The sequence below is a fragment of the Diceros bicornis genome, chromosome 15 (assembly GCF_020826845.1).
Source record: "Diceros bicornis minor isolate mBicDic1 chromosome 15, mDicBic1.mat.cur, whole genome shotgun sequence".
Lineage (NCBI taxonomy): Eukaryota > Metazoa > Chordata > Mammalia > Perissodactyla > Rhinocerotidae > Diceros > Diceros bicornis.
Genome location: NC_080754.1, coordinates 27,015,793 through 27,030,587, shown reverse-complemented (window position 1 = coordinate 27,030,587; position 14,795 = coordinate 27,015,793). Strand labels below are relative to the sequence as shown.

The 14,795-nt window shown below is 45.2% G+C and overlaps 1 protein-coding gene across 2 annotated transcripts in view; it reads left to right on the top strand.

Moving 5' to 3' along the window:
• The first annotated feature begins 267 nt into the window (after nt 1–267).
• The window catches only part of MUC4 (mucin 4, cell surface associated), a 79,305-nt gene continuing 64,777 nt past the window's right edge, over nt 268–14,795 (top strand). For both annotated transcript variants that reach the window (XM_058555548.1, XM_058555547.1), the window contains exon 1: nt 268–349. In XM_058555548.1, the coding sequence (XP_058411531.1) occupies nt 268–349 (82 nt within the window). The remainder of the gene's footprint in view (nt 350–14,795) is intronic.

Here is a 14,795-nt window from a genome sequence, read left to right as displayed (position 1 = left end):
CTAGGAGAAGAGCAATGGGTGTTTTGGTGTTTTTTTTTCCTGGTGGGGGAAGGGGGTGGAGATTGAGGAAAGAAAAGCCGGAGCAAGGATGATTGGCATGGGGCCCCGCCTTCTTTTGTCCTCTTCCCCTGGTACTCTTTCCCCTCAGGGAAATGCACCTGTTTCAGGCTGGCAGCCAGTGGGGACAGGTTCACCTCTGCTTCTCACACGGCTGCATCTGTGCTGACGAGCTTCCGCTGAGGAGCCTGGTGGGCTCTTTCTGGAGCCATGAGGGGGCCCCACTGGAGGAAGGTCCCCTGGGTGTCCCTGAGCTGCTTATGTTCCTGCCTCCTTTGGCCCATGGTCCTGGGTAAGTGATGCACCTGGGGCAGCATTCTGGGGGCAGAGGGTAACTGATGTCAGGAAGCCCATCAGGGGAGCTGGGGCCTGTCATGGAGAGAGAGAGAGAGCTATGAAGGGACAGAGATGGGACAAGATGGGGCAGAGAGAGGGAGAATGCTAGAGAGATAGAGAAAAGAGGAGATAGAGAGAAGCAGAGAGATGTCTAGGGGCAGGAGTGGCCTGGTTTTGGGAAACCCACTGGGGGAACCATGCCTATTTTGTGGAGAGAAAGAGACAGGTAGCAGAACTGTAGAAAGAAGGTGAGAGAGTTGAGAGGAGAGACTGACACAGAGAAAAATAAGAAAGCTGGGTGACAGAACCAGAAGGAAAACTTATATAAAGATGTAGAGTCAGAGGAAAAGACAGGTAAGAAACAGATGAATCAAAGCCAAATAGATACAGAGAGAGGAGAGAACCAGAAGAGAGAGGCTAAGGAATACAAGAAGCAGACTGGCTTGGAGAAGCAAGGCAGGGACTAGAGAGCAGCTGAGATGCCGGCAGTCAGTCGGCTTCTTGCCTTGGCTCATTGGCTCATGCCTTCAGGGCAGGGTTCAGAGCCCTGGTGCTGGTTTTGGCTTCCTCCACACCCCTGCCTCCCCAATCTGAGTAGAGCTGGGCGTGGGGGAGGGAGCAAGGCCTGTTGGAGAAGTTCCCTCTGTGTCCCCCAGTCCTCTCCCCACCACCTTCCAAGCTGCCCCTCTTGCTCCAGGACCAGGTTTCATTCTGTATTTCTGGGTGTCTGAGTCATCTCAGAGGCTCTGGGGCCCAGGTGAGGGTGCGAGGTCAGGAGCCCAAACCAAAGATACAATCACAGCTCCTTCCCCTCCTCAACAGGCCTGGGAAGCTTTCACCCAAGGAATCATTTCTTGGGGAGTAGGTCAGAAGGAACATACTCTCTTACAGAGAGTAAGAGACATGATATCATTGAAGTGGAATATTTCACCTTCCTTGAAGTGTTTAAGGGCTTGGCTAAGGGCAAGTAAAACAACCGCCACCTCCCCACCCTCCCATCACAGCCTCCCCCACCCACCTACTCATTACACAGTAAGGAAATGGAGGCCAGAAGGAACCTTCAGGGCCTACAGTGGCCAGCCACTCAGGGTCTTGTCCTGGGGGTAAAATAGAGGGATGTAGAAGAAGGAGTGTCCGTGGGAGTCATAACCATGGACAATGGAGAGAAAGTGGCTTGGAGAGAAAGTGGCCCAGTCTTGGCTTTGCCACTAACTGATCTGGTCCCTGTGACCAGGCCCTATTGTATCTCTCTTCAGGCCTCTGTTCCTCTATGTAAAAAGTAGGGTGGTGAATGGCATGACCTCTGATCCCTAAGTTCTTAAGTTTTGACGTTCTGTGGCTTAAAGGCCACACAAACAATGTTTGCAACCAACTCCGCACTCAGCCCTGCGTTAGGGTCATCGAGCTCAGGAGGAGCTGGGAAGTCTGTGGAGAGGAGCCCGAAGGGGCAAGAACTGGGTGGGAGCGGGCAGGGAAAGCCAAGGTGGGGAGCGATGGGGTATGAGCAAGAGAAGGAGCAAAGGACCCTGAAGGTGGAAGGGAGTCCCTGTGATGACCCTGAGGAAGTGCAGGGATATCCTGGAGCACAGAGCCCTGTGCTTTGTTGGGGGACAAAATGGAGTAGGGCCAGGAGAGGAGGTGGGAGTGGATGGGAGGTGGTGACAGGAGCATCTGATTGAGCTTTGAGAGGACCACGAAGGGAAAGTAGTCTCCACAGGGACAGGGAAGTTGGCCTCCCATCTGCCTGGGGGAGCTTCTAGGAAAGTGGAAACTGGTCAGTCCTGTTCCCTTGGATCCCTGAGGGAGCTAATGGGTGACCTGCCTATATCCGAATCTAGGGTCTGTTTCCACACTTGCTGCCAGCATCCTCGTCCAGGCCGGGGTCATCCCTGGAGAAGGTGTCAGAGCTTCTGCCCCAGGCCAGAGGGGAACCCCTGGGTTTCCACCAAGGCGCTGCAGTGATAAAGGCTTCCTTAAGGAAAAGCCCTGGCTCTTGAAGGAGAAAGGAGAAAAGGAATGTGGACAGAGATGGGCTGGATAGGGAGCCATTGGAAACTCAGCAGCTACTGGTGGCTCCTGGAAGGAATGACACAGAAGGAAGCCTGGCAACCCTGATTCCCCGCCCTACGGCAAGGAAACTGGGTCAAAATAGGCCTCAGTCTCCAATACTATCAGTGGCCCGGTAACCGAAAGGCTATCGCCCGGCGCAGCCACTGGGAGTTTACCGGGCAGTAGCAAGTGCAGGACAGGGGAGATCCACAGTCGCAGAGGGCCCCAGAGGGACGGGTCTCCTGCTCTCCCTCTCTCAGAGAACCTCCAATCTGTCTGTCAGTCTGGGAGAGGCCTAACCGACTAGCCACCAAGGGCACCAAAACCCTCCTCAGGCTATCAGCTCCCTGCCTCCCAGCCCAGGAAACCTTCACTGTGCTTGGGGACACCCAAAAGGAGAGAATCCCTGAACGAGAGGTCCCAACAAGAAAATCAATCAAATTTAGGCCAGTGGCTCAACAAAATGTACAGTGAAGAGGAGGAACTTCAAATCAGAAGACCCCATGTCAATGTTGCCATTTACCAGCCCAGGAGACATGAGTATAGTCCCCTTAGCTCGTTATCTTCATCGGCAAAGTAAGTCAAATGGAAAGTGGCTGTTTCAGAGGATTGTGGTGAGGATAAAACGAGGTAGTCTCTGGTATACAGTAGAAGAGTCATAAAGTTTGTTTGAGAGAGAGACCACTCCATTTTAGAGCTGGGGAGATTGGAGGTGTGGAGGGTGATGGAGCCAGGCGTGGAATGGGCACCTCTGTTGGCTCAGAGGCATTTTCATTTATCCAAGGATCCTCGAGTCTCAAAAAAAGCACCCCTGTCCTTCCTGCGGGTTTGCAAGGGCCGGCTTGGTTTATGCAGAATGTGGTTTATCGCATGAACTGATCCTAAACACTAGCTCTGCCGTTGAGCAAAGGCCCTGCTGGAGCTGATACCACTGCTTCATGGTTCCTTGCCCAGCAGTTTCTTCCACGCCCTTGGTTTCTGGGTTCAGCTCCAGAGGCAGAGGCTGTCCTGGCAGTGTTTCACATGTGAGTGATTTAAGTCTTCATTGCAAGCAGAGGCCAAGAAGCCGCTGGTCTTTTACGTGCTCGAACAAGTGGTTTGCTACCATGTCTGTTTCCTGGTTTCATGGCATGGCTAAATGCTTCCAATAGGCACATAGCGTAGCTCGCAAAGCCACTTCTCAGAAGGCCAGGACTGAAGACTTCACAGGCCATCTCTCTCTTCTCCTAGTTCCAACATTTCACATCGAATATTCGTCTTTCCTTCTACTGGGCTGAGTTCATGTCAAGCAGACACTTAGTCATCATCATATCCCCACTTCCCAGCACAGTGCTGAGAAGTTGAGTTGAAATGAATTCAATTTGTTGACACTTCATAGAGGTTTCAATACTTAACAATTTCCTTGAGACTCTGAAGAGGCCCCAGGAACTGGGCGTCTGTGTTTGTACATGAGGCCTCTACAATCATGGCCATGCTCATATGGAGGGTTAGGTTAGGGTTAGGGTTAGGCCTGTGTTGTAGGCAGCTCAGTTCCCCAAGTGTGCATTTTTAAGGTCTGTGTAGATATCTACCCTCTATATAAATAACTCCAACTAAAATTGCAGTTTGAGTTACAACATTCCCATTGACTGGGTTTGGGGGAACTCAGAATAGGAAAGAGTTTGGAGTTACTCATTCCCTTGCTAAATTTCTACTTGTGCCAAGTGCTCTGCACACGAAGATGAATAAGTCATGGTTCCTGCCTCTAAAGCCTGTTTAAGGTCACATGGCCTGTAAGTAGAGCAGCTGGGACCAGAGTCCAGATCTCCTCGTTCACTGGGTTTGCATTGGAGCATGCAAGTGTTCACAAACAAACCTCCAAACCAACACAGCTCATTAATGGAGGAAGAGCAGAAGCTGAGATACTCACCTACTCATTCATTCACTCATTCACTCGTTCATACATTTGTTAATTAAACAGCTATTTAAAGAGTGCCTACCTTGTACCCGACATTGTTCTAGGGCAGCACTGTGTGTGCACGGTGAAGAATGGAATAGACAGGGCCCGGCCTCCTAGAGCTAAGATCTAGCATGCAGAGAGAGAGAAACTAATTACAGCAAAACTCCCAACACAAATGTGGCGTTCTGTTGAACAAGTATTATGATGAGAGTAAAACAGGGAGACTTCACTTAGATTAGTCAGTCCAGGAGGGCCTCTCTGAGGAAGTGCTGTACATATGAGCTGAGACTCGAAGGCTGAGTAGTAAGCCAGGTTGGGGGGTGGGGAAGCATGATCCGGCAGGGGAAGACACGCAGAGTCAGGAGAGAGCTCGGCCCTTTGGAGGACTTGAAAGAGGTGGGCAGGTACTAGATCAGGCAGGGCCTTGTAAGCCGTGGAATGGACTGTGGATCTTGAGGAACTAAAATGGGCAGACAGTGAGGGGTTTTGGTAAAGGAATGATGTGATCAGAATTGAATTTTGGAATGATCGCTCTGGATGTTGTGGAGGAAGATGGATTGGAAGGGGGTGAGGGTGAAATGGGAGGCCAGTTAGGAGCTGGTTTCAGGAGTCCAGGCAGAAGATGCTGTGTCTTGGCCTGGTGGTGGCAGTGGAGATCCGGAAAGGGAGTGGATGAGTGTAAAAACAGCAGCAAGCAGGGGTTCTGTCCTAATAAGGACACAGTCACAGGATTGCTGCCTTTGCTGGGATCTAAGAACTTTGTAGAGAACAAGACACCAGGCAGCGCTGAGTGCCATTTATTGACCTTAGGTACTAAGCCCTTTATATAGGTTACCCCATTGGTATTACTATTATCTACCATCATCTCACTTTTTTGCATAAGTCCTCCAAACCTCAGAGAAGTCAAGTAACTTGCCCAAGTCACACAGCAAGTGTTAGTCAGTTTGACTCTAGAACCCATGCTCTTAACCACGCCATGGTCTTGTCGGATTCCACTGTTTCTTGTCCATGTCAGGCTCAGAAAGGACCTTGTTAGGGAGTGTCAGAAGCACCATGTCTGTCAGGAATCATAGCTCAAACAACCAAGCCAACACCAAATCACGATAGTTATGACAACACTGCTTTCCCACTTCATTTCCTCCTTCCACAAGTCAAGGACAAGCTGACCGGGGTTCTGAGGGAACTAGGGTATCACAAAAGTCACTGACATCATTACAGCTTTCTCAAGCTTCTTCTTCCTTTTCCTCATCAGTAAATGGAGCCACCTCCTTTGAGCTGACCTCAAAGACTTAGGTCAATAACACAGAGGAAAATAATTTAGAATCCGTCTTTACAGTTGGCTTGAAGGCAAGAACCTTATCTCTCCTTTCCAACTATACCCACTGAAGTCACATCCAGACAATGCCTAGTGACCAGGCATTTCTTCACCTTGGATCTCACCACAGGTCATTTGATCTCTCCCCGCATCTGGCATGGCAGCACCAACGTTACCCTGGTGATAACCCCAGAAACTCCAGGACCAAGCCAAGAAGCATCAAAACCCAGCTTTGACCATATGTTAACCAGCACAGCTCCAATTTTCTTTTTCCCCCACACCTTCCTCTCCTCAGAAATTCAATCTCCAGCCTCCACCATCTTGGTTTTGGAGCTCATCTCTCGCTGGTCCCATCCAAGGCAGGCACACCCTCCTAGCCTAGTGTTGCCCTCAGGAGTTTGGCTACCTTCTGGCTACCTCCCAGGCTGCAACCATCATATTGGCCTCCTCCTGGTCCTGGGACCACTGTGACAGTCACAGGAGAAACAGGTGCAACCTCCCCCTCTCTCCAATCTCAGCTGAAGGAAGCAAAGACCAGGGGATGGGGACACATGAGTTCATTTATTCAACAGATAGCTATGAAGTAATTCCTGTATGCCAGCCACTGTTCCAGGTGCTGGAGATATCATGAGATCAGTTATTCTAAGGGCATTTTGAGTTAGTGTCTTTCCTCATCTTGAATTCTAGGAACAATAGGGGAAAAATACCTAGCCAACACAACGCTGGTCACAGTTTCTGTTTCCTCTAAAATAACAACAGGAACACAAACCACAGCTACCACCTCCATCATCACCTGACACAGTCCCTACAGCAGTGGCTCCAACAGCCATCACATCCATCGTTTCACACCAACCTACTGTCCTTGAGGGGCAGCTCTGGGAACTATTCATCTTCCAAACCCTGACTACCGAGAGGCAGAAGCCTGAAGTCCCTCACAGCCCAGGAACCGCTCAGAAATTTCAGTCTTTGGTCACTAAGAATTTCTGAGGGAACAACAGAATCTTCATCCCAATCCTGGGAAGTGCAGACCCAGCTTTGTATGAACATGAGTTCCCACAACCTGTTTTCTCCTCTGTGAGAGGGGCTGAGGCTGCATCCTGAAGCCCAGTTACTGCAATGAGGATGGGGGCTGTGCAGATTCTAAGGCTGAAACACACACATATGTCCCTTGGCTCCCTACATAGGGTCACAAGGCCAGTGGTTCTGCCTCCCTTCTACAACTTCTTCACACCTTTCAGGGGACCTGCGCTTATCTGTGAGTCAATTTTCTCTTCAAGTCTATCCTTGCAGTTGGGTGCTTCCCTTGGCTCTACACTGCCCTAGGCACAGCCTGGTGAAGAGCCCCACCAGCCAGGAAATAACAGCAGAAAAGTGAAACTTTGTGGGTGATATGCCGTGTGGGTTCCTCACCTCCAGTTCCAGGAATAACTCAAGACAAACAGACCAGGTGCTAAGAATAAGCCTCTGCCCACAACGCATGCATGCACGCAAGACACAGGCTTTGTTTTCTCTTCAGGGAGTGACTTTTCCACTCTGTGAGAATGTTATCTCCCACCAGTCATCACCACTCTGTCACCACTCCTTCACCTGAGTCAACAACACACCCATCACCTCCTCATACCTGTGGAGTCACCAGAGGCCCACACAGGAGAAACATTGCCTGTCAACACCATCAAGTTTGCCGTCCTGCAGCCCCCACTGGACTCGGACAGCTGATGGACGTCTCCCACCAGACGCAGTTCAAGGGAGAACAGTAACCGCCTTGCTGAAAGCTCTCTGACTCCAGTGGTAGCTGAGAAATCCAGGAGGTTCCAGGACTTAGAGTGAGGAATGGCCCCACCTCAGTGCCAGCTCCAGTGCCCTCACTGTCCCTGGATGCAGGCTCTTCCCCTGAGACAACTTCTTAAAAACTGTCCATTTTAGCTGATACCACATACACGTCTTCTGACAGCAGGCCTGGCACCCCAAGCAGTCAGCAGCCAGCACAGCTCACTCTGACATCATCACAGAAAAGGAGCACCAGGAAAATTGGCATAAATATCCCGGTGCCACAAAATTTGCCCCTGAAAATGTGCCAGACTTGCCCCAGGCTCAGACCCCTCTATATGTGGCAGGCCAAGAACTCGGGGCAAGTCAGTCACCGTATCTCCATCCCTTACTTCAGCCCTCTTGAAGTTGGGTTAGAAGAGCCCAAACTATGGAGAGGCCATGCACTCGGTAACAGTCCCACAGCAGAGCAATGGCTCACACCTTCCAAGCTTTGACTCTTACCTTTGAGTCCCAGCCCTGCACTTACAAGGTATGCAATGTTGGGTAAGTCACTTAGCCTCTCCAAATATCAGCTTCCTCATCTGTGAAATGGGGGTATTATTAACTAAGAGAAACTATAAAGCACTATACAGATATGTGGCATCAACATCTTTATAATTTATAGAGTCAAAATGTGCCTAGTGAGAGAAGGATAAAAGAAATCCCTTTCTTGACTGTACAGGTCAATTAATCACAAGTCAGTTGACACTGAAGAACTCAAAGTGAAGACAATGCCTCCCACAGAAACCACCTATAGGGTAGAAATGCCTTGGTAATGGGCATTCCTTATTACAGAAACCATTCTGCAGTGCAGACAGATCCACTGACAAGACTCCTGAACACTCTCGTCATCCACAACCAGAGGAAGGTGACCCAGCACCAAATGACCTCCTTCTGAGGACACATGTTTCAGGCTTCTGGTTTCCTTTTCTCAGTTGTAAGAGGATGACGGGAAAAATTCCAGTCACCAGTCTCCGTGGTTCTGATAAGAAACTAGACGCATGCCCACAGGATCCAAGCAGCTGCCTTCTGGGCAGGCAATTCAGGCATTTTCTAAAGCCATCCCTGCCAAGGAGGTGATGTGAGAAACTTTCCTTCCTGGTACCCTTAGTTGAAGATCAATCCAGCAGTGGTGTGATGGAAGCTAAGTGTCCAGGTGGGGAATAGAGGAATCAGGAAGAGCGGTTAAGAGGCTGCTGCACCAGTTGGAGTAACAGCAAGGTGAACAAGAGACCATGATGGGAGAAATAATTTGGAGGAATAGTAGCTGGTGACAAACTGTGATGCTGGGGACAAGGAAGAGGAAGGAATCAAAGATGATACAGGGGTTTCTGGCCTGAATATCTGGGGGACTGATGTTACAATTAATACAGGAAGGAAGATAGAAGAAACGGTTCAAGGAAAAGTTAGACTTGGACATGTTGCATTTGACAGGGCAGCCAGGAAATCGCTGGAAAGGTGAGTCTGGAAAATGGGTGCAAAGGCAGGGTAGAATTATAGATTTATAAACCATAAAAGTAGATGCAATTTAGCCAGAGAGAAAGTATAGAAGGAGAGGGAAAGGGCTGGAGATGACACCCAGAAGACTGACTTCCCCCGGTAGCAGAGAAGAGAAGCTAAGTGGCAAAGGGACCAGAAGGAACAGGGAAAGTGTTAGGTGGAGAACTGTTCAGCTTCGAGGCGGGCAATAGAGTGCAAATATCAAGAGGACACTTGGCAAGGGAGAATATTGAGGTAGATGTTCAATAAATATTTGTTGAATGAATGGATGGATGGTTCCAAATTTTATAGAGACTAAAGGGGACTGAGAAGAAAATTGTTTTTGGTAATTATGAAGGAGTTATTTAGTTTTTTTTTTTTGTTTTTTTTTTTTTCTGAGGAAGAGTCACCCTGAGCTAACATCTGCTGCCAATCTTCCTCTTTTTGCATGTGAGCTGCTGCCACAGCATGGCCACTGACAGATGAGTGGTGTAGGTTCGTGCCCAGGAACCGAACCTGGGCCGCCAAAGCAGAGTCAGCCAAACTTAACCACTAGGCCACCAGGGCTGGCCCTTGGTAACTTTTGTGTGTGTGTGTGTGTGAGGAAGATTAGCCCTGAGCTAACATCTGTTGCCAATCTCCCACTTTTTGCTGAGGAAGATTGGCCCTGGGCTAACATTCGTGCCCACCTTCCTCTACTTTATATGTGGGACACCCACCACAGCATGGCCTGATAAGCTGTGCACAGGTCCGCGCCTGCGATCCAAACCTGCACACCCCAGGCCGCTGAAGTGGGGTGCGCGAACATAACCACTATGCCACCAGGCCAGCCCCCTTGGTAACTTTTAAGGAAAATATTTTCAGTGAAGTGATTGAGGTGGAGGGCAGAAGGTGAGGAGTGTATGATAAAGAAGAGGTATAGAGTGTGAACCTCTCTTTCAGGATGCTCATGGGTGAAATAAAAGATAGAGACAAGGAAGACACAAGTGGATAGAAGACTTTTATTTTAGGTCAAGAGAGACTGTCAGCAGAGGAGAAGGAGCAATGCAGAAAGAGACTCTCAGAGAGAAGTGATGGACTAAGCCATCCGAGGGGAAAGAGGGGAGCAGACCAGGCACTGGGTGTGTGTGTGTGTGTGTGTGTGCGTGTGTGTGTGTGTGTCTGCGTGTGTACAGCCTTCCAGTGGAGATTTAGCCTCTTTTCTGAGGTGGGATATTCCTGGTAGAGAGGGTTCTGGGACATCGAAGGAGATCAAGTTAGGCGGCTTCGTTCTTTCTGGTGAAGTAGAAGATGGAGTGTCATGAAGAAAGGGAGGAGAGGACAGGAGAGGAAAGGAGAGGAGAGGAGAAACCTATTTCTCCCAATTATCAACCCTTCACAGTCAAATCCTTGGCTCTTCTGTTCTGCAAATTCGTTATCTATGTGGCCAGGGTGAGAACAACAGGCTTCAGGTGTCTAACAATCTGATCGAAACTGAAGAGCCTGCCTTGCATTCTGGTCAGTTCATTTCAGCAAAGCTTGAGCAGCAAGAATAAAGCTGGGAATATTCTTTAGAACAAAGCTTGATCAAGACCCAAAATTTCTGTGCCTTACAACTTCAGTAAGGTGGTTTTAGCTTACAAAAAGTTTTAAAAGCAGATACTATCATTTTATTTTAAGGGTAGTGTTTCTTAAAATGTGGTTGATAGACCACCTGTATCAGAATCATCCTGGGCACATGTTAAAATACAGATTCCTGGATGCCACCTCATACAGTGGGAACCAGACTCTGGTGGTGGGCCCTAGAGTACGTTCTTACAAGCTCCTCCACAGATTTGGATGCACTCTATCTTTTGAGAACCACTTTCATACCAAAAAGAACTTCTCTATAGCCTTCCCCCTCACCAGGATTTCTTGCCTAAGAATAACCTTCTGAAGTTTAGTAGATTGGGTTATCTGCAAACTGTTTTCCTAAATAGTTGAATAATTCGTTGAAGGAGTGGTTTAAGATTGTTTAAATGGTGATGAAAGACAAACATAATACTGTAGTTTTGCTGTACCTAATGCTAATCTCTTCATTCTAACAACAAGCCCAACAGATTTAGAGACTTGTCAAGACTGGGCCTACTCCCCTACACAATAAAACTACATCATCAACATGAAGGGGCTCACTTGCCTTCCCATTTGCTGGAGCAGGAGACTCTAATCAACTCAGCCCGTGACTAGCAAGTTCTTTAAATGAAGACTCAAAAGGAGACACAACCCTGTTTGACAAGATTTGAAATTGGTACTACCAAGCAAAGATTTTTTTCAAAGGGAGAGGGTATTGGGAATAGGTACTTTCTCATATACTGCTAATGGGGTTGTAAATTGACACGATTTTACTGCAAAGAAATTTGGCTGGATGTATTAGTGACATGAAAGTTTCTATAACAGCATTAACCAGTAATTCCACTTACAGAAATTTATGTTAAGGAAATGAACTGAAATAATGAAAACAAACCCAAGTATTATAAACAAAGATAGTCACCAAGGCTTTATTTATATTAGCAACATGTTGGAAATAGCCTAAGTGTCCAACAGGAAGTTAATTATGGGCTATCCCTATAATGGAATATTTCTTACTGTATAAAAGTGATGTCCAATGTTCCATAAGGGGCACACACAGACACACACACACTCTATCACACATACATACTAGCAACACATGGAGCAAGCATAAAGTAAGGTTTATTAAGGAAGCGCTTAAAAGCAAAGAAGCAGTAGAGTGCACATGATCCCAGAGCTCTCGTCTCACAGAGAGGTGGTTGTAGCTCGACATACTGAAGGAAGTGCTCCAGGAGGGAGACCTGCCCCTGTGCTGCTGCTATTTATAGGGAAATAGGAATGGTAACAATGACGGTTTTCAGGTTGAGGGAATGGCTTTGTTGGGAAAGGGGGCTTCCAGAGCTCAGCAAGGGGAGTTTACATACAACACCCACAATTTTGCTGTTGGGCTTAGCTGGCCCAGTCCCCCTAGCCAGCTTTTCCATCCCTCCAAAAGAGGGAAAAGAAAGAACTACCATCTAAGACGTAAAAGATTGGTCCCTCCTCAGGCTATGTTTACAAAGAATAAAAACACAAAGTAATGCTCATGATATCAGGTAAAGTTAAAAAAACAAGATACAGTTATATATACTGGGTAAATTAAGCTATATGTTTTTTAAAGCATGGGAAAAAATCCTGGAAGGACACACAACAATGTGGTTGTCTGGATAGTGAGATTATGGGTTTTTGGTCTTTCAATTATTTATGTTTTGCAATTTTTATATAGTGAGTATGTCTTCTTTAATATATTTCAATGAAGTTGTATAACTTTGTCCTTAAAGATTAAGCACATCTTTTGTTAGATTTATTCTTAGGTACTTTATATTTGTCACTATCATAAACACTACCATTTAAAAAATATTTTCCTTTACTGATGTATAGGAATGTAGTTATTTTAAAATTTTTGATCATATATGTAGAACTTTGCTAATAATTTATAAATTTGGAGGGCTTTCTATATAAACAATTATATCATCTATAAATAATTACAGGTTTGTTTCTTCCTTTCCATACCAAAAAGAACTTCTCTATACCTTCATAACTTTATTTTTCTTGTCTTATTGCACTGGCTAGCCCTCCAGCATAGTGTTTAATGGAAGTATTTATCACTTGCTGGTGATAACTGGACTCATTTTGAATTTTAGAGGAAATGTTTCCCAATATTTTATCTTTAAGTATGATGTTTACTATGGGGTTTTTATTGATATCTGTTATCAGGTTCAGGGAGTTAAGCTCTATTTTTAGTTTGCCAGGAGTTTTAACAGGAATGAGTGTTGAATTTTATTGAATACTTTTTCTGAATCTGTTGTGATGATCATGTTTTCCCTTCTGTCCTGTTTATATGGTGATTTACATTAACAAAGTTTTATGTTCTTCTTATATTTCTGGTTTAAACTTAGCTTGATCATGATGTATTTTTTATAAATCCAATATTGCATTTGACTTGCTAATATTTTGTTTAGGACATTTCCATCTATATTATTACTGAGATTTATTGATCTATAGTTTTCCTTTCTTATACTGCCTTTGGTTTTGGTATTAAAATTATACCAACTTTACCAAATTAGTTGTAGAGCATTCCCTTTTTTACTAATCTCTGGAAGAGTTTGTATAAAATTGGAACTATCTATTCCTCGAATGTTTGGTAAAAATTGTCTGTAAAATCATCTTGACCTACCTTTTATGAGGGGTGGGTTTTTTTTTTAACTGCTGACTCAATTTAAAGTAGTTTATATTCAGGTTTTATATTTTTTCCTCAATTCATTTTATTTTCAATTTTATTGTGGTAAAATACACATACATAAAATTTACCATCTTAACCATTTTTAAGTGTACAGTTCCGTGACATTAAATACGATCATAATGTTGTGCTACTGTCACCACCATACATCTCCAGAACTCTTTTCATCTGGAGACTCTGTACCCATTAAACAATAACTTCCCGTTCCCCTCTTCCCCTAGTCCCTGGCAACCACCATTCTACTTTCTGTCCCTGTGATTTTGACTAGTCTAAGTACCTCATATAAGTGGAATCACACAATATTTGTCTTTTTGTGGCTGCCTTATTTCAGTTAGCATAATATCCTCAAGATTCATCCATTTTGTAACATATGTCAGAATTTTGTTCCTTTTTAAGGCTGAATAAGATTCCATTGTATGAATATACCACATTTTGCTTATCCATTCATCTATCAATGGAAACTTGGGTTGCTTCTATGTTTTAGCTGTTATGAAAAATGCTGCTATGAACATGGGTATGCAAATACCTCTTTCAGAGTTTGCTTTCAGTTCTTTTGGGTATATCTCTGGAAGTGGAATTGCTGGATCAATTGGTAATTTTATTTTTGATTTTTTGAGGAACTGTCATAATGTTTTCTACAGCAGCTATACCTTTTACCTTCCCACCAACAGGGCACAAGAGTTCCAATTTCTCCACATCCTCACCAGAACTTGTTATTTTCTGTTTTTTTTTTTTTTTTTTTTTTTAATGGTAGCCATCCTAATGGATGTGAGGTGGTATCTCATATGGAATCAGATTCCATATGATTCCATTGTAGTTTTGTTTTGCGTTTCCCTAATGAATAGTGATGTTAAGTATCTTTTCACATGCTTATTGGCCATTTGCATATCTTCTTTGGAGAAATGTCTATTCAAGTCCTTTGCCTACTTTTGAATTAAGTTGTTTGTTTTTTTGTTGTTGAGTTTTAGGAGTTTTCTATACGTTCTGAATATAATCCCTTATCAGATATATGATTTGCTAATATTTTCTCCCATTCTGTGGGTTGCCATTTTGTTCTGTTGATAGTGTCTTTTGATACACAAATTTGAAAATTTTCATGAAGACCAGTTTGTCTATTTGTTCTTTTTTTGCCTGTGTTTTTGGTGTCATATCCAAGAATCATTTCCAAACCCAAGGTTGTGAGGATTTTGCCCTATGTTTTCTTCTAGGAGTTTTATAATTTTAGGTCTTACGTTTAGGTCTTTGATCCATTTTGAGTTAATTTTTGTATACGGTATTAGGTATGGATCTGACTTCATTCTTTTGCATGTGGATATCCAGTTTTCACATCATCATTTGTTGAAAAAAAAACTGTCCTTTTCTCATCAAATGGTCTTGGCACCCTTGTCAAAAATCATTTGAACATATATGCAAGGGTTTATTTCTGGGCTCTCTATTCTATTCCGTTGGTCTATAAATCTGTCTTTATTCCAGTACCACACTGTTTTGAGTACTGTAACTTTGTA